Genomic DNA, 18,302 nt, shown 5'->3' with positions numbered 1-18,302 from the left:
AGTCCAGTTTCTTCTTCCCTGTGTCAAGGCATATTTGCTGCATGGAGGATATAAATTTTCCCAGCTGGACAGAGGGGAGAACAGTAGCTTCTTCTCCGTCCAACCTATATCAGAGCTCATGGACAGACAAGAGCTTGCTATACCAAGAATTTCAGAGGAACTGCATGAATTAACTCTAAGGCTAACCTGATGCTTCATCTTCCGGGGCTGGATGACACTTCATAGAGAGAGTAAACCAGCTGCATTGATTCACAGTAAGATTCATGTGCCTAAAGGTTTATATCAGCTCTGAAAATGGTTTTCAGGTCCAAAGTCACTTAGGGCCATGTTGCTTTTTAAATTTCAGAACTTTTCAGAATCTTTTACTGCCACTCAAAAATTGCAGGTTGGGCAATCAATGGGAGTGAGGCCCTTAAACACCTCCCACAGGAAGCCTGGCAGTTAGATACCTTCAGCACATCCTAAATGTTCTTTGAAAGCCTTCTCCTCACCTCCCAGGGGTCTCTGATGTGCCATACGGGGGAAAGGCATTGACTCCTGTACCGCGCTGCGCTGCTTATGGATGCAAATCGTCGTGTAAGTGTGAACATTGCTTGGTGACAAGACGTCTCCTCCAACTCGTTAGTGCTAATTAATGCAGTTCCAGGATAGACAATATTCATTAAGCTTTTCCGAAAACATGAGAAATGTTCATGTAACAGCTCACACATTTTGATGGCACCCGCGGTCCTATCCCCACGTTCTCTGTAAACTATTTTGGTACGTTAATCTTTGCTAAAGAGAGTGGAAGTGAATTGTCAACAGTGACTCTCCAGCACAAGGCCACGGTGTTTCTTCCTTGCTTATCGGGAACCAACAAAAAGAAATCAGCATGTTGTTGTTTCGGCTGACAGGCAGCTGCTTGCTGGAGGCTTCCCTCTGCGTATGTCAAAGTTAAATATTTGGGTTACTGTTGTCTTTCTGGGTCTTGCCATGATACAAGTAGCTTGGAAGAGAGGCAGCTATTGCCTGCTTCTAATCATCGCAGCGACAACAGCTCTGCTGCCTTCAGACTAAATGTTTGTTACTGGGTCGTATTGTTTGGGTATTGACAGCTCCAGAGACCTTGTGAAATTACAGAACCTCCTTGAAGAAAAGTACTCTTGCTACCACTGCTGAATTATAACTAGGTTTAGAGTGGTATGTGCATGAGGTGAATGGTGTTTGTCGTGTGTGTGTTTTCTTTTCTTTTTTTTTTTTTTTTCCCTGAAAAGATGCTCTTGAGGAAATCTGAATTGCAGCATGTGTGTCTGGGAGAGGAAGAAGAGGAGAGCAAAGCCTGGGTCGCACAAGGTGCTGTCCCTGCACTGCAGCGCAGCTCTCCTGCAGGCTTTAATCAGGCTGGTGCGGGCTTCAACAGCGGCTTTGCTGAGCCAACAGTGAGCCCCACATTCATTGCAATGTTCATCTCTACTTACAGGCCCCAGGGTGTCTTTGGGAAGGAGGTGTGCAATGAACCAAAGACAAGATCCAAAGCAAGTTTCTTGTCCTGTTCCAGGAGAAAACAACCTTTTTCTGGTTAGGCTTTCGTGATGAACACTTGGCAGAAACAATGCTCCACTATCTTTCCACTTTATTATAACAGTCCCCAATTCAAGGTTCTTTGTTAGCTCCATCAGGTACCCAGAGGATTTTATCTTCACTCAGACTGGTAATTTATTTTTATTACAAATATTTCATCATGAATTAGAGGATTAAGGAAACATGAAGTTGGTCTGTGACCCAGGTCCTTCCATCTTTGGAATATCAATCAATGCCCCAAAGATGTTGGTGTATCCATTATAGCCTCACACTGATGGGATGTTCTTTGGGCACCTCCAGTGGACAACCCGACAATAACACCAGCTCTTCTCATCCCATGAGAAGGGATGCTTTCTGGCTGCCTCCAGACTTGTCCAAAACTCATACCTGCTTATCCAGGCTTTGTGTCAAAAGGAGAGGCTGGGAGGCTATAATTCCTAGCCAAGTCTGATGAAACTCCCCACACCTGCACTGAAATGTGATAATTGCAGTCTGGGCAGAGCAAGCCTTGCTTTCCAGTTTTTACTACTATGCATGAAACAAATTACTTCCCAATTAGAGGTTTCCAATCTCTTGCAGGCTCTTTAATCCATCAGGTGAGCTCTTTCCCCACCAGCTGCATGAGCTGCACCATGCCCTGGCCTTGCTCCAGGTTTGGGGGCAGATCCTGCCAGGGCAGGGTGTGTAGGGAAGGAGACCGTGTGCCATGCAGCGGCAGGTGGGGGAATTGCCTTGGGGCCCTGCTGCTTGAAGGATCTGCCCACCCCTAGGGCAAAACCTGGGGCCTTGGCGTATTCCTGTACTGCAGCAAGCACAAGCGGGCACCCGCATGGTGAGCGTTCCTTTGAAGCAGATTTTCTTTCAGTTTTAGTGAGAGGCAGGTTGGGAATGTGGTTTTTCATCCCTGGTCCTAACCAGGGGTCATGGTCTGGGCTGAACCACAGCTGGGGGCCAGGCTCACACGTGCTTCTTTGCTACCCCTGCTAAAGATGGAACCGGTTGGAGATTTGCCATGACCTCAGCTGAAGGAAAAGAGCAAAACCGAATTTAGGAGGCAGCTTTAAGTTTTGCCCTTGCCTGAAATTATGGGATTAAAATTCCAGGATGTTTGGAAGCTTGTGTTTTGCTGGTTTGCCCTTCATGGGTACTTCACGGACTGATCAAGACCCGGATTGGATGCACCCAGCAAACCCCACCAGGACATAGCTTTAACCTTGCAACAAAACCCTTCCCCCCTGCTTTTCTTGGGGCAGAGATGGGCACCTTTGCTGCCTCCTGCTATGGTGTCCTGACCTCAGATGTCCTCCAGGGCAGAGGCAGGCCACCTCAGCCACTTGCTCCTGACCCTCAGCAGCCAGAGGCCAGAGCTACCTCTATATTTAGGCCCTTAACCAGAGCCAGCCCTCGGGTAGAGTGAGCTGGATGGGGGGGGCTGTCTGTGGCTGCAAATGTGGCTCCATTTTGTAGTGTCTGTGCCCTTAAAGAAAGGACAGGGAACTGTATTGGTGCTCAGGTTTTTGGTATTTCCACCCAAAAGTACTTCACAGCCCACTGAGGCTGTTGCAGAGGAGGGGATGTCCAGGCTTGTGGCATCTCCATCATTTATGGGGTGAAATCCAGCTGGCGACCGGTCACCAGTGGTGTTCCCTGGGGGTCTGCGTTGGGATAAATCCTCTTTAATATCTTTGATGACTTGGATGAAGGAATTGAGTGCACCCTCAGTAAGTTTGCAGATGACACCAAGTTGGGGGGAATCCTTGGTGATTGTTCCTCTGCACTCAGCTCTGGTGAGGCTGCACCCTGAGCGCTGTGTTCAGCTTTGGGCCCTCACTACCAGAAGGACATCGAGGCCCTGTGGCGTGTCCAGAGAAGGACTACAAAGCTGGTGAAGGGCCTGGAGCACAAGTCCTGTGAGGAGCAGCTGAGGGAACTGGGGTTGTTTGGTCTGGAGAAGAGGAGGCTCAGGGCAGACCTTACTGCTCTCTGCAACTGCCTGAAAGGAAGGTGTGGGGAGCTGGGGGTCGGCCTCTTCTCACAGGTAACTAGTGATAGGACCAGAGGGAATGGCCTCAAGTTGTGCCAGGGGAGGTTCAGGTTGGAAATGAGGAGACATTTCTTCTCAGAAAGAGCAGTCAGGCACTGGGACGGGTTGCCCAGGGAGGTGGTGGAGTCACCGTCCCTGGGGGTGTTCAAGGAGAGGTTGGACGTGGTGCTTGGGGACATGGTTTAGCGGGTGACATTGGTGGTAGGGGGTGGTTGGACCAGGTGATCTTGGAAGTCTTTTCCAACCCTAATGATTCTGTGATCTCCTGGCATGGCCCTGGCTTTTGGTCTGACAGCAGATCAACCCCAGAAACACCCCAGCTAAAATCAGACGCCCGGCCCGCCCACCACCACCGTGCTGGGAGAGCGGCTCTGTCGCCTTCCTGCAGGGCAAAGAGAAAAATTCCTATTTCTCATTGACTAAAAACAGATGAAGGAAAGGGCTCACCTCCCTACCTCCCCTCCCAAAACAGACCGATCTGGGGCTGTCCCTGTGCCAGAGCATGGCACGATGGCAACCTCGGGGTTTTACGTGGTGGGAATAACCCCAGGCCCAGAAAGAAAATGTTGAGGGGGGGGCAAAGCAGTGCTAGCAAGTCAGAGCCATAACCGCAGGCATTGTGTCGTGGGTGCTTCTTGCTGTGTTCCCCATAAGCCAACAAACCAGCACTTTTTGCTTACCTGCAGTCTGTTTTGACTGATTTCTTTATTTAATAGCAATATCCTTGCACTGGGGCCACTGCCAGTGAGGTTGTAAAGATGTTTTACAGCCGGGTAGCATCCTCCACTGGTCCGAGTGCTTTCGCAGCATCACAGGCTGCACCTCCTCTCAGCTGGGGGCAGGGGGAAATTTCCAGGAGAGGGTGGAAGCCCCCAGCCCTGCGGCCACCCTGGTCCCTCGCTGCCCTCCTCTTCCTCCCTGCCGGGGCTGTGTGGGTGCTCAGAGCATTCCCCTTCGTGCAAGGCGTCCACACGTAGGTTTTAGAGGATGTGAGGGGGGGTGTGAATACCCCAACCCCTGCACCCTTCCTCCTTCCATCCCTTCATCCCTTCATCCTCCTCCTCCCAGAAGCGAGGGGGAGCCCAGATGTCGGCAGGCCCGAGCCGGGTTCATCTGTTCCACATGACCCAGCGCCAACTGCTGCTCGCTGCCCTCCTCCCGCCTTCCTCCTCCTTCCTCCCCCTCCTCCTCCTCCTCCTCCTTCTCTCTCTCCAGCTCCAACCTCACAGCGCGGCGGCGGCCGTGCGGGAGCCGGGAGCCGGGGACCGGCGAGCGGGGAAAGGAAGGGGAAAGCGGGCTGCGGCATCGCGGAGAGGAGCATCGGGCGAATGGGTTCCCCATCGCCCCACTCCTAAGGAGGCCGAAGACCCCGTGGAGGGCAGCAGAAAGGAGTGGCAGGGCTGCCGAGCCGCCAAGGAGGTGCGGGAGATGGATGCGAGGCGGTAGCGCCGCGGCCTCCGACGCTGCCGCAGCGGGATGCTCTCGCCCCCGGAGCGGAGCTGAGGAGCTACCGAGGGACAGGGAGAAGGTAACGGGGTCTTTGTCTGCAGTGGGGTGGCCCCAGGGTCCCCTTCATCCCGCTGGGAAGCCCAGCCGCAGTGTGCGAGTGGCTCCACGCCCCCTCCCTCCATTTATCTGAAGCGGAGAGAAATGTGGGCAGCTCTGCTCTGCCGCTTCGTTTCCTTCTCCTTTTTCCTCCCCCCTTCAAAAAATAAAAAAAAAAATAAAAAATAAATCAGCCTTGAATTTGGTGGGCGAGTAACGGAGAAGAGCTGGGCGACCGGGTTTTGGGTGTTGGTTTGTTGTGTATTTTTATTATTTATTTTTGCACTGGAGGGAAGGAGGGGGGGGGGGGGAGAAGGGCTGGTGTATGATTCCCCCCCCCCAATCTGGATGTTTGTCCCCGCTAAGATGGACTGCTCCTTCCCTTCCCAAATGGCTGCAGCAAGTTTAATGCCGAGCTGGGGGGGGGCTTCCCAAGGGGTTAAGCCCCCGGCTCGTTTTTCCCTTCCCCCGTGCACCTTTTGCGAAATCAGGGCAGAAAAGTTGCTGCGGATCCAGGGTCAGAAAAGACAAATAAATAGCCGTGTTTGCGAGCGGTGCCCGTAGGGGTGTATCTGCACGCCTCGCAGACATGCTCCGCGGAAGGAGGCTTTCTCGGCCACATTGTTAGCCCGCTCGCTGCTGGGGAGGGCATGAGAAAAGTTGTTTCAAGCCTCTATGTAAAATTTCCAGGGGAGACAATTGTTTCTAAGAATAGCCCTGGCAGCGGTTTAGCCACACTCGCGCACGCAGACGCGGGAGCGAGCAGGCAAATCTCCTCCCCAGGCAAGCCAGGTCGCAGGGAAATCTGACCTCCTCCCGGCTTATCGGGTTCGGTTCGGGGTTTTAAAACCTCACCCTGAACAAAACCCCGGCCCCGTTCGCCCTTTCTGCCGGGAAGGGGGTGTGGTGCCCGCGCAGCGCACGCGGTGGCTCTATGGAGACCGGCTGAAATCTCAGCCCTGCACTGTGCTGCTGGACACTGGGGTGTCCCCGTCCGCCCCCTCTGCCTCGGTCCCCAGGCTCTGAAGAGCATCTCCTGTCTGTGCGTGGAGGGGGACATCACCGGTGTGGGTGTCCGTGCCATTTTTCCTGCCTGCCAGGCACCAAATAGGTCTTGGTGGAGCTGAAACTATCACACTGAGCCCCTTTCTCCTTGAACCCCGATGCTGAGCCTGGCCAGGCAGCGGTCCACCAGCCTGCCTGCCTGCTTGTGCTGACCTTTCTGGTACAACTAACTGTTAACTTCCAAAAATATGCACCAAGTTATATTTTAAGGAGGTTTTTAAGTTGGTCCGTACCAGCTGAGGCACTGGCCTCGATGTGTGGGATTTGTTTGGGGTTTGTCCCTTCCACATAAAGCAAACTCTGTTTCTGCGTGCGTGTGTGCTAACCTTAACCTTAACCCAAGGGCGGCTTCAGGGTTTGGTTCTGCAGGAAAGCCTTCGGGGGATGTCCTCAGGCTTTGGGGGTGCTCTTGCCTTTGGTTCCCCTTATCCGGGGCCATGAGTGCTGGTGTCAGGCGGGGACAAGCCTCATGCTGCAGCGGGGAGAGCCCTTACTTTCCTATTTCTTCTGGCAGACAGTGCCAGGTGGTCCCGTTGTTGTGTATGTGCAGGTCCTGTTGTATATTTGCACCGATTATAGCATTGGCAGTGCCAGGCACTATTTGGTGATGCTCGTGGTCACAGCGCTGTGTCGCTCGGGGCCATACAGCACTGCAGCATCGCTTGGTGCAAGGAGGATCTCCTGCGGGGACCATGTCGCATTCCAGCAAAGTCAAGGCTTCAGATAGCCGGCTGGGTGCTGTTACCATGCTCATAAGTCCAGGAAGGACATCCCGAGTCATGGAGTCTCATCCCACACAGTCACGGGTTACCACAGTCATACACATCCCCCTTGTTGCTGCTGTTGCTGAGGGTCTGAGTGACTGCAGAAGGTCTGAGTGTGGCTTAAAGGACAGCAAAAGTACAACTGCATGGTGTGGATGAGGGGAAAAAAGTTGTGTTAGGGAGAACTTGAGAGGAGCAGCAGAGTGTCTGAAGTCTCGAGACCCAGCCTGGCAGGGGAGTGAAGGAGAAGGAAGGGTCATGCGATGGAGGTGTGAGTCCCACAGGGAAGCTGTAGGAGGTTTTTGATCCCATCCCAACCAGGTTTAGGGCTTAGCAGTGTCCCCTGGAGATACAGTAAGGCTCTGTGTGACCCACTTCTCACCAGCTAAGCAGCAATGGGGTGAGCCTGTGCTCATCCCAGCTCTCCTGGCCTTCGGGGCTGCTCTGGGCGAGCCATAAGGTGAAAGTGGCTCCCTGAGGTCCCCGTGCTTCTTCACCAGATGTGGTGTGCCTGGGTGCCCAGCTGGACCCCCAAGGTCACCGGGCACTGCCAACCTCCAGCCATCCCTGCTGGCTCGCTCCTTGCAGCAGCTGGAGATGCAGCTTGCCCTGCTACCACAGGGCAGGCAGAGCCCAGCACTCAGCACACTCTGGCCAGGTTAAGCATCGGCTGAATTGCTTTCCAGCCTCCTCCAGCTCCAAAGCCCAGGCTGCCCCGGCCTCTCTCAGGCAATTCGGCTCCCTAAGTCAGCAGCAGATTGTCCTGTATGGCCTTGGGGACAACGGCAGCTGATAACGCCCCTTGCTATTTCTCATTCTCCCAGGTTTTTAACAACTTAATCCTCAGCACCGCTATAAATCTCAGTATGTCCTGCTTCCTAGAAAACCACAAATGATTTTCCAAAGCTGCGGAGTGAGTTGGAGTCCCTGACTTCTGCGCCGGGAGATGAATGCCATTAAGGAGCCAAAATGACTTTTACTGGTTTCCTCTCTGATCAGACACTGAGAGGAGGTCCCAGCCAGAATTTCAATCAGCTCCAAGCTTCTGGAAGCACTTTTATGTTGACAAATAACAAAGAGGTGCCTCCCTCTGTTCCAAGTCACCTTTGCAGCCCACCTACTCATGGGTCAATGGGAGCCTGGAGGTTTATTCCCTGCCCATGCCTGGCTCCAACAGGCTGCCTGTCAAGACAGAGAGAAGAAGAGCCTGGTGTAGCTTTCTCTCCCAGTGCACCCTTGCTTTGTGGTCATATTTTACCTCTCTGCAACCCTGCACATGGTGCCAGGTGCCCTGGTGCCTCTCCATGGGGTGGGAGTTCAGCCCCTGCCCAGACTTAACTTGGGAAGGAGACCAGAGGAACAGGGACAGTCCGACTCCCAGTGCAGTTAATGATGTTCTTGCTTAGGATTTCCTCCAGCTTCCTTTTCTAGCAGATGCACGACCCTTCTCCTCTTGTCCTGAGCTGCTGTGTCATGTTCTCTGGTGGTATTAAACAGCTTCTGTGTCCCAACGTCAAGGCGTGGGTAGCAAAATGCCTTTTTCGCCCTCAATCTACACTGGTAGGATGTGATGTGGCTTAGTGTATTAAGCTATGGAAAAGTCCTTGCGGGCACAAAAAGGGAGGTGGGATGACCTTTTTTACTTAAATTCACTTTAAAAGGGTCAACTAAAAATCTCCTAGAAAGCTGAAAACCAAAAAAGAGGTCAATACTGTCATTTTGGCCAGCAGAAATCCTCTGTGTGTGTACACTTCCACGTGTAACACATAACACTTCAACAATGGCTGTTGGGCTTGCCAACCTGCAAGGCTCAGGCTCTGTGGCTCGATTATTTTTTTTTCCTTCTTAGAAGTTCCCAGCTCTCCCAACCAAAATAAATCTGACTTTGTTTGGGTTTCCTGACCGCGTGGGATCCAGTGCGGCTGCAGCCGCCCCACACACACCGCAGCACTGTTGGCATCCCGTCCATCTGAGATGAAATGTTTTGTACCAGGTGCCACCAGCAACTGCTTTGTGGATGGGGGAGCAGCAGGAGAATGACCCTGCTACTTTCACACCAGGAAATTTTTGTAGGATGGAAAGCCACCGCCCCAACTGAGCAGCCCCGAGAGCCAGCACAAAAACCTGCAGCTGAAACTTTGCACCCCTCCTAGGGAGGAGGATGTGGATCGAGCTCTTCCCATATTTAAAGCTCGGTTTTGTCCTTGTTCTGCATGGAAGGGCTCTCTCCTGGCCATCTCCAGGGTTTTTTGGAGGTGCCCATCGTCACAGCACGTGGCTGCCATGTGTGTTTGTGTACCGTGGGAGAGCCCGGGCACTCGCGTTTCCCAGTGAAATGTGCTCTCAGGGGGACACGGATGATTTAGGAGATGCCTAATGAGATACAGGGCCTGCCTCGCGCACACACACACCCAGCACAGCATTGAAACACACTGGAAAACAAACAGCTTGGCAAGGCAATTTCCACAGCCTCTCGCTACTCTGAACTGGAAAGACTTAAAAAGTTGGGTGAAAAAAAAATAAAAAATCACTGTCTGAAGTGGTTTGGGCTCCCTGGGATGCTTTAGGGCCCTGGAGAGGTGGTGGTGCTGCCACCCAAGGTGTTACCCGGGCTTGTGCTGCACGAAGTGGTGGAGAGGGGAAGGAGGTTGGTGCTTCCCCAAGACCAGGGAGGCTGGAGGAGAGCACTGAGTCTTGCCTTACTTCTGCACTGCACCCCAGGAGACGCTTTCTGAAATTCTTTTGGGGCACTAACAGAGAATCTGGGGGGGAATTTGTAAAAGCAGAGGTACCAGGCTGGGTCCTCTCTTCCTTTGTGCCCCCTCGCAAGCACTGCCAACTGCCTACACGGCAGAAAGCTGCTCCAAAACGGGCTTCGCATCCTCGGAGAGCTGGGCTCTGGGGTATTGGGTCCAGCCGCTGAGTTTGCAGACGTTGCATCAGGCTGTTCCCTCTTCATCTCAGCTCTTCGTCATCGATTCTGCACAGTATTAAAGAGCTGCTGTGTTTTCTTCCAGAACAGAGCATCCTTCCCCTGCTCTTAAAAGGCAGAGGCACCTGGGAGAAAAGCTCAGGTAGAGAGGTTTATTCCTGGTTCCTCCTTTGCATAGGTTACAGGATGACCATATTTATTATTCTGTGGGTGTCTTCATGCAGAAAGGACCCATTTCTAACTCTTGCCCTCTGTCCCTAGAGTTTTTCTGCACTAACAGGCAAAGCATTCCCAGCACAGGCGATAGAAACTCCTGGCATCACTCAGAAGATGAAAGGGAGTGTAAAAGTGCAGGCTGTGTGTCCTAGGGGCAGTTTTCCCTGCTTGAGCCCAAAGTGGTCCTCAGCACACTCAGCACTGGGAGCTATCAGGGCAGAGGAAGGCAGGATGGACCCAGCACCCTCCCGGGCATGCAGGAGATGTTCGGGGAGATGTCCCCATCCGTGCTCATGGGAGATGTCCCTTTCCTGCAGCCCTGGCTTGGAGCATCCAACGTCTGCCAAGGCTGCTGAGTAGCCATGGCTGGCAACGACCTGGTGACATGGTCTTGCACTGGAAGCATATCAGTTCTCACAGTGTTATTCAAAGCAAAAAGAAAAAAAATAAAAAGCAATTATGTGCACAGATTAGTTGGTTTTTTTTTTTTTTTCATGTCTGGAATGACTTTTGCAAGTGTGTTTTCCATTATGTATTATATATAACACTGTTTAGTGCAGTCTATTGACCCGCTCTGCTACAGAACAGCTGAGTGATGCACAGCCCAGTGCCTTGGCTCGATTGATCCGGGCGATCACCGCTCACACCTCAAAGTACTGGTTGATACAGTAAGTACAAGAGACTCAATAAGTGCTAAAAGGACACTTTAAGCCTTAAATCTTAATTAGTCCTTTAAAAATATTTCATGCATACTACTGCTTTCAGTGCCTTGGGTCACTTCGGTCATCTTCCTATGAACCTACATTGATTTGTTTTTTTCTGCAGCAAATCTCACGAGTTCCAGTAACAAATAAATCTCCCTCTTCTCTTCTATAACTAAACTAAGCCTCCTACAAATGTTTTCCCAGGAGACTTGGATGCTCTCATGTAATTACCACCCTGTCTGCGTGCACAAATGAGTGATATCTGGAACAGTTTGCTGAAAATATGCCACGTTTGAAGTGCGAAACTGTACCAAAAATGTGTATATATATATATATATATATATATGTATATTTACAAGAAATTAAAAGTCAGATGTAGGAGAGCTTAACAGACATCCTAACATCTTTGGGAAAAATAGTAATAATCGATTGCTACGTGCATTAGTACCGCACAGTCATTATTATGCTGATGAGTCATGGTGCTTGCCGCAGTACGGAGCAGGGAGTGAACCAGAAGGTGACCAGGAGTCCCCGAAGAGAGGTTGGTGTGACTTATAAAAGGCTGAAGAGTCCATTACTGGTAAAGGAGAGCCCTGACAACGAATTTAGATCCTTTTCCCTTAGACCATACTATGTCCTTTGTGCATAACAAGCAGAGCAGGAGCTCTTCCAGTATATGCTGTGCATGCATAGGATGAAAGAACAGTCAATACCTTAAAGTGCTTCTTATCTAGAGAATAAGTTTACTCTAGGAAAAAGAAATACAAAATAAAACAGGGGAGATTTAAGCTGGGTCTTAGGAAGGATTTCTTCATGGAGAGAGTGGCCAAGTATTGAAACGGGGTGCCCAGGGAAGTGGTGGAGTCCCCATCCCTGGAGGTATTTACGAGGCTGTGGCACTAAGGGACATGGTTTAGTGATGGCACTCGGTAGGTCAAGCTGATGGTTGGACTTGATGATCTCGAAGGTTTTTTTTCCAACTTAGATGATCCTATGATTCTGTGGATAAAGATGTTCTTCGTACAGCTTAGCTGAGCTGAGTAAGCCCAGGGGAAGATCTCATGCGGTGCAAGTTATCTGGAACTTTAACTGGGAAGCTTGCACAGAGGAAGATGGTTTACCTGTCATGCCTTATTAACATAGGGATGAGGAGTTTTACTTTTGCTATGTTTTTTTGGTGATACTGACACTTTGATCCCCTTTTGCAGCCTTTGGGCAATATTTTGGAGTGGGGATGAATAGCATGTCCCACGGTCAGCACTGGGGGATAAGGCCATGGGGTGCCTGAGCTGCATGCCCGTCACTTCCCAAAGGATGGGACTGTCTGGTTGCAATGGTTTCGTGTGGACCAAGTGGTTTCACCTCACCTAGAGATGCTCTGTGATGCTGGGCGCAAACAGCTTGCCATGTGACTCATTTAAAATTTGTACAACAGAGCAGTCCCAAGAGCTTTAGGAGCTCTGGCATGTTCTTGACCTAAAAACAATGGCCCAAAGCAGGTGTCTGTATTGGGCCAGCTGAGACAAGCTTTATAAAGACAGGAGCAGAACAGTTTTTCTGAATGCAGGAGGGGTTACAAAATGTAAGCTTTAAGATATCTGTGGCCAGTGAATCCTCTAGACTAAAAGCTCTGGGTCACCTCTCCCTGGTCTATGGGAGCTCCAGAGCTCAACGATCTTGTAGAGCTATGCTCTGCTCCTGCCTTGTAGGCAGTGGGGGCAAGGCTCAGAAGCAGATATATTTTTAAGCTGCCAATTGTTATTTTCTAGTCAAGAAAGGGAACAGCAAGAGTTATGTGGGAGAAAGAGTCAAACGTGGTAAAACAGCATGCGTTGGGAATGCCCTCCTCTGCATCAGCTTCAGAAGGCAGAGAGGGTGCGCGGTGTCCTGGTTTCCTTTCCATCTGAGAAGATTGAGATCTGTATTATTTTAAAGAAACAAAACAATACGTGACATAAAACAGCACAACCTTCACTCCAGTGAGGAAGCCGGCCCGGCCAGGAAAGGGCTTTCTTATCTCAGGATATAGCTGAGAGCAGACCTCTGTGGCCAGCTGCTCTCGGAGCGGTGATTTAGGCGTCTGCTGGGTACTGCCCTGCTCACTTTAAGACGCGGCGTTGGAATTAGATTTAATTCTAACTACACGGCTCAAGCACCGAGCGTTTTGAGGTTAAGAAGTGGCGTTCCCGGCTTTAAAGTTCGCCTGAGAGTTATTGCTTGACGTTGTAAATGGACTTAAGGACCGTAGGAAACGGTTTTTCATTTCAGCTCTGATACAGTAAGCCACTTAAACACTTGCTTATGTCACGCTGAAATAAAAGGGATTTATGTGCGCCGCTGTGTGCCTTGCTGAATCAGAGCATTTTTGCTGATGGCTGTTTGCAGACGGCATGAGAAACAACCTGTGCGGATGTCCCGGGGGGGAGCTGGGAGCTGGAAAACACTGCCTGAAGCCCTCAGGAAGCTCAGAGCCCCTGGGCAGGCCAGGAACTCTTTTTTCAGCTCTCAGGACAAAACAGGGAAGTCGCCAGGTCACCCAGCCTGCAGCTCTCCTTAATGTTCATCCCATCGCTCCCCGATGGCACTTGCACAGCGTCTGGGTCGCACCAAGCCCATCCTGACGTACCCACCATCCCTCCTTCTCAAGGAGGACTCTTTCTGCCTGATTACTGATGTTGTTTTCTTCCTCCTTTGCTGGGTGTTTGCAGAAATGATTGTAACTTCTGAGGTTGCCCTCCTCAAACACATCCCACACTCACTGGGTCCCACTGGGTAACATCAAGCTTCTCAAAAGGACAGCAGCACTTTCCTCCTGCAGGGCCGGAGAGGTTTTAAGAGCTTTGGATGCAACCATATTTTCAGCAATTTCATCTCCTTTCCCTAATTTGTGGGGTATGGTCATGGGTTTTTCAAGGGGTGTGATAAAGATGCTTGCAGGAACAGCCAAAGGTCTTGCTTGTGATACATTCCTCTGGTCCTACAGAACCTGAGGGAAATGCTGCATCATTGCTGGTGGAAAATATAATTTTCTGGCCCTTCATCCAGCTGTTTTCCATGCATGTATTCCACAGAGATGTGGAGCACTTCCATACCAGGGAAACCCACACTGCTTTAGTATCTGGTGCCTGGTTATGCATCACCAACAATGCTGCTACTATTCACATCACCGCTATCCACATCTACAAGATCTCTCCTGGGCCTGTGCTCTGGGGTCCAAAGCTCTACTTGCTACCGAGTTGCTCCCATTTTCTTGAAAATGTGACATCTTTGTTCTCCTACAGAAATTCTGCCAAAAGATTGCAAATCTCTGAAGGTATGGCTGGGTCTCCTTCCTAGGGAAAAAACATCTGGCTTACAACTGACCTCTCCTGCTCCAGGGCACCAGGTAGCCTTTCCAATAAGAAACCATTACAGGAGCCAGTCTGGATGGCAGCAGTGTTCTGTGTTGGGTTTCAGTGCATTGGAGCGAGAAGCATTTGTCCTTCCGCATTGCCATGTTTTAGAATGCAGCCTATGCCAGAAGCCTTCTGCCAAATTAAAATCACTTTTCTCCCTCTTGAAAAGAAAAATTGCAGACCAGACTTCCTGCTATTGGCTTAGGAAAGACTCGTGGAAATGAGTAGTAGAAATGAGGACCACATTCGGACTGTGTGGCAGTCCCTCCGCTTCAAGTTTCTCCTGGCTGTCTCCCCATCCTCAGAACTTCCATCCACCGAGGTTCGGGTAGAAATAAGCCCGCAGCAATATGGCTCTTTGTGGTAGGGGGAAGAGCAGGGAAATGAGTGTGCGGCAGGGCTTTGGACCTGGAAAGCAAGCAGGCGTGAACAGAGCTGCAAAGATGCTCCTTTCCTCCATGCTAAAATGTGAGAGGAAGAAGGACAGGAGATGACAGAGGGATGTAGACCAGCAAAGAGACTGTGCTGGTCAGTGTGACAGAGCCACGGGCAAGACCAGCCCCAAATCGACAAAGCAAAGTGCAGTTATGTGCACAAACCAACCCAGAACACACCACTTTCTCCCTCTCCCTCCTCAACAGCCTAGGAGCTGCCAGGATGGAAGGCACTGAGAAGTGGTCAAGTGGGAGCAGGGCGTTTAATCTAATAGTTTATTTTAATCAGCGGGCTGTCATCTCTCTCTATCTCCTTTCAGCGGGCCTGTGCAACCGACAGGCAAAGTGACACCGGTTTTTGTGTGTTCAGCACTGTAATTGCCTCCTATACATGCGGCGAGCATTTAGGAAATATTCTGCCTCCAATTATAATTTCTGATTTGAGTCATGGAAGAATACACCGTACCCTCTTTATTCCTGCAGTCACCGGCTAATGAAACGTACCGCGCGTATTTATAGAACTGCCACTGTAAATAGCATTTGCATTTGGTGCCTTGCAGTTATTTAGTGTGACGGTGCTTTCACCAAGAGGATTTCTTTTTCATTTTGAAAGGGAAAGGTTCCCTTTGGAGCCGTTTCTTCCCATCGCCTCTGCTGTTCGTGGTGGCTGCAGCAGTTGTGCGGACAGTTGCCGATAATTTAGTGACAAGATGACACGAGCACAGGGATTAGCAGAGTGCCGTGTGGGTTTTGGGGCTGCGGTGCAGACGGTTTGTAGGATGCTCCGAGCCAGTGTTTGGAGTTACTGCAAAGATGAATAGAGAGGAGGGAAGTCGCCAGAGCGGTTCGTGCAGCAGTGCAAAACAGCTGCCAGCCTGTCTTTCCTAGGAAACCCGTCATGTAAATATTTGGGTAGGAGCCTCCAAATGAGATTTAAAGTCTGCTGCTCGTGACAAAGGTAACTAAAACGTCCTTTTCTTGAGAAAAGCATCCAAGATCCAGAAGATCCCCCAAGTAAAAAGGAGAAATACTTGTTTTTGGTAGCATATTCAGAGCGAAAAGTGCACATGTCAAACCTTGTTGTCACTGACAGCTCTCCAAGTGTCTTACAAAGGAGGTCAGCAGCGTTTCTCCCATCCTCCAGGTGCAGAAGTCCTGGTGCAGATAGAGCACACATGCCTTGTGCATCAGCCCTCCTGAGCACTCCTCCAGCACCTCGTCCACACAAACACACTGCTCCAGATCTCCACGTGCCTTGCAAGCACCATCTGTGTCTGTGTGGTAGAGATGCACTAGCCCTAGTCTTTACATAAATGACAGAGATTTTTAAAAGCGCTAGTGTGCAGTTCTTCGAGCGCTCGGGGGTCATGCTGCATGTGCAGGCACTAAAAGCAGCAGCAGATTTTCAGAAGAAAGTGATGTACTGAGCTGTTTGGGGGGAAAAAAAAATCTGTTATGTGTTTTGGCACATAATTCCCATACAAGTTCGTGATAAGTCTGGCCCATGAAATGCATGTGGCCCCTCTTCACACATGAAGGATGCTGCTCTCTGCCATATGGTTAGCACAGGGTTTGTAGCACAGTCCCACCCCTTCACACTTCTTGAGAAGCATCAGAAATTTGGAGGGTGGATGTGGATACCGCATCCTGGCTCCTGTGTTGGAGAGCTTTCCTGGGCTGAGCGCTAGAGCCCAGCATCAGGTATGGGAAAACCAGGTTTAGGATGCAGCAGGATCAGTCGTCCTGCCCAGGGTGCATCTCTCTGGTTTGAGCATTAAGGGTATCGGGACTGTCAGGATGGGTTAGACACCTGACTTTTTACTTTCTGCAGTTAGGTTAGAGGGCTCTTTGCCTCCAGATGGGAACTGGGAGGCTGTGTGGATACAGGAAAACTCAGTACTGAGCTCACAGTGAAAGCCAGGGCATGATTAGGAGCAAACCCATCCACTTTCCTTCACATCAAGTGTCCTTGCCTACCTTTAACAGCTCTGCCCAGCCACTAAGTCTTCTCTCTTTCCTGAGATTTTACTTTGCAGTGTCGAAGGGAAAGCCATGCCTTTGTGCCTCTCAGCTTTCAGTTCCCCCAGTCTTTCTCAGAGAAAGAGCATGGGAGTGGAGAACCTCAATTCACTCCTTATAGCTTTCCTCCATCCAAATTCTGGTGCTGCTCAGCTCACCTTTAGTGACCTCCTGCTCCCACCTAAAGGGCTCTGCTGTTGGTTTCCCTTCTCATTACACAGAGAAGCAGAAGGGGTTCCTGGCCTTGTCCCACAAGAGGCAGCCACGGCCTCATCGCAGTGCAGCAGATACCACAAAGCAGCGGATTTGCAAAGCATCACAGGCACCATTTTTCATGCAGACAGACTGTGCTGAAACAGTTCCTTCTTGCTGTGCTTTGAAACATTCCCCTTTCTTGCTCTGACAAACTAGTCGAGTTTGTATTGTTCTGACAATGGCAAAAAGCACGCCGCGTGGGCTTCAGACACCTGGTAGAATAATAAAGCAGAGCGGAGGGAGGGAAGGACCATCATATTTTAGTTTATATCAGGTAGGAAGTCTGTCTTCTGCCTTCTTCTTTTCTTTACTTTTGGAAAGCGTCATTTATTTCAACTGGGAAGTGAAATAGCCCCATGGCTGTGCATCCTGTCGACAAAAGGATGTGCTATAGCAGATTTCCAACCATGTAAATCACAGGTTTTTTGAGCACCAAGACAAAACTTGAAGCCTCCATTTCCTAAACCATGGGCTCCTTCACTATCTGTGGAGGTCCCTGAGGCTGGGAGCAGGGGCTGGTGCTGGGTCTCCTTCTCCCCCCAAGGCTGTGTAGCAGGTGGTTCATCCTCCCCAGCTCCTGGAGCAGCTCTTCACCTTCTCTCATGTAGGAAAACCTGGGTGGAAATGGCCTGCAGGCCACCAGTTGGGGTCATTAGCTAGTAACATAAACCTTCAAACTGCTGAGAGGCACAGAAGCAAAGTGTCACTAAGGAATTAAAGTATGTGCTTTGCTGTGTGCTCACACGCTTCAAGTCCAACTGTAAAAATTACCATGGTCTTTGAGAGCCACCAAGGACTCTGCTGATGGACAGAAGTGCTGGGGGCAAGCTGATGTGGAAGCAGCATGCTTTCCCTCTCTCCACTCCTCTTCCCTCCCCCATTTCTGCAAGTGATGCTTATGAAATGCTCTGTTTGCAATTTGTCAATCATCTGCGCTACATTTCAGAGCTTCGCTTTATTTAGATACTTCATGTTACCAGCTGTTTGCATTTGGGATTTCTCTAAGCAGCAGAAGCAGTAAGAGATGAAACTCTGGGTTGGAAAAGTGTGGAGAGCATGAGAAGTTCCCAAGCAAGTATTTTCCTGAAATACTAAAGCACAAAATCAAACATCTAAGAAAATTTTCCCTTTTGCACCTTTTGCTTTCTTTTTTTCCTCATTTCCACTTTGGTGTAACCACTCGAGTACCGCACATGAGCTCTGGACTGTGCTCCTGCCATCGTGTGTTACTGCCACGAGAAAGTCCCAGCTTTATTTCTTGCCTTGGGTAAACTCATGTTAAAACTGCAATATCGATGCACTCTCCACATCTTAGGGATGCTGCAGGTACCTGACAGCAAGGGCGTGAGACAGAGAGGGAGAGACAGAA

General features: G+C 50.4%; 1 protein-coding gene across 11 annotated transcripts in view; it reads left to right on the top strand.

Moving 5' to 3' along the window:
- The window catches only part of FRMD4A (FERM domain containing 4A), a 362,843-nt gene that overhangs the window by 216,459 nt on the left and 128,082 nt on the right, over positions 1-18,302 (top strand). The window contains exon 1 of one of the 11 annotated variants that reach the window (XM_080605841.1): positions 4,830-5,132. The exons of the other annotated variants lie outside the window; for them this stretch is intronic. Within the exon in view, the coding sequence (XP_080461967.1) occupies positions 5,037-5,132 (96 nt within the window). The 5' untranslated portion in view covers positions 4,830-5,036. Of the gene's footprint in view, positions 1-4,829; positions 5,133-18,302 lie in introns of those variants that run through there. 11 annotated transcript variants of the gene reach the window in all.

Source organism: Anser brachyrhynchus, assembly GCF_964034855.1.
Source record: "Anser brachyrhynchus genome assembly, chromosome: 1".
Lineage (NCBI taxonomy): Eukaryota > Metazoa > Chordata > Aves > Anseriformes > Anatidae > Anser > Anser brachyrhynchus.
The sequence above is the reverse complement of the archived record's forward strand: the minus strand, read 5'-3'. Positions and strand labels throughout refer to the sequence as shown.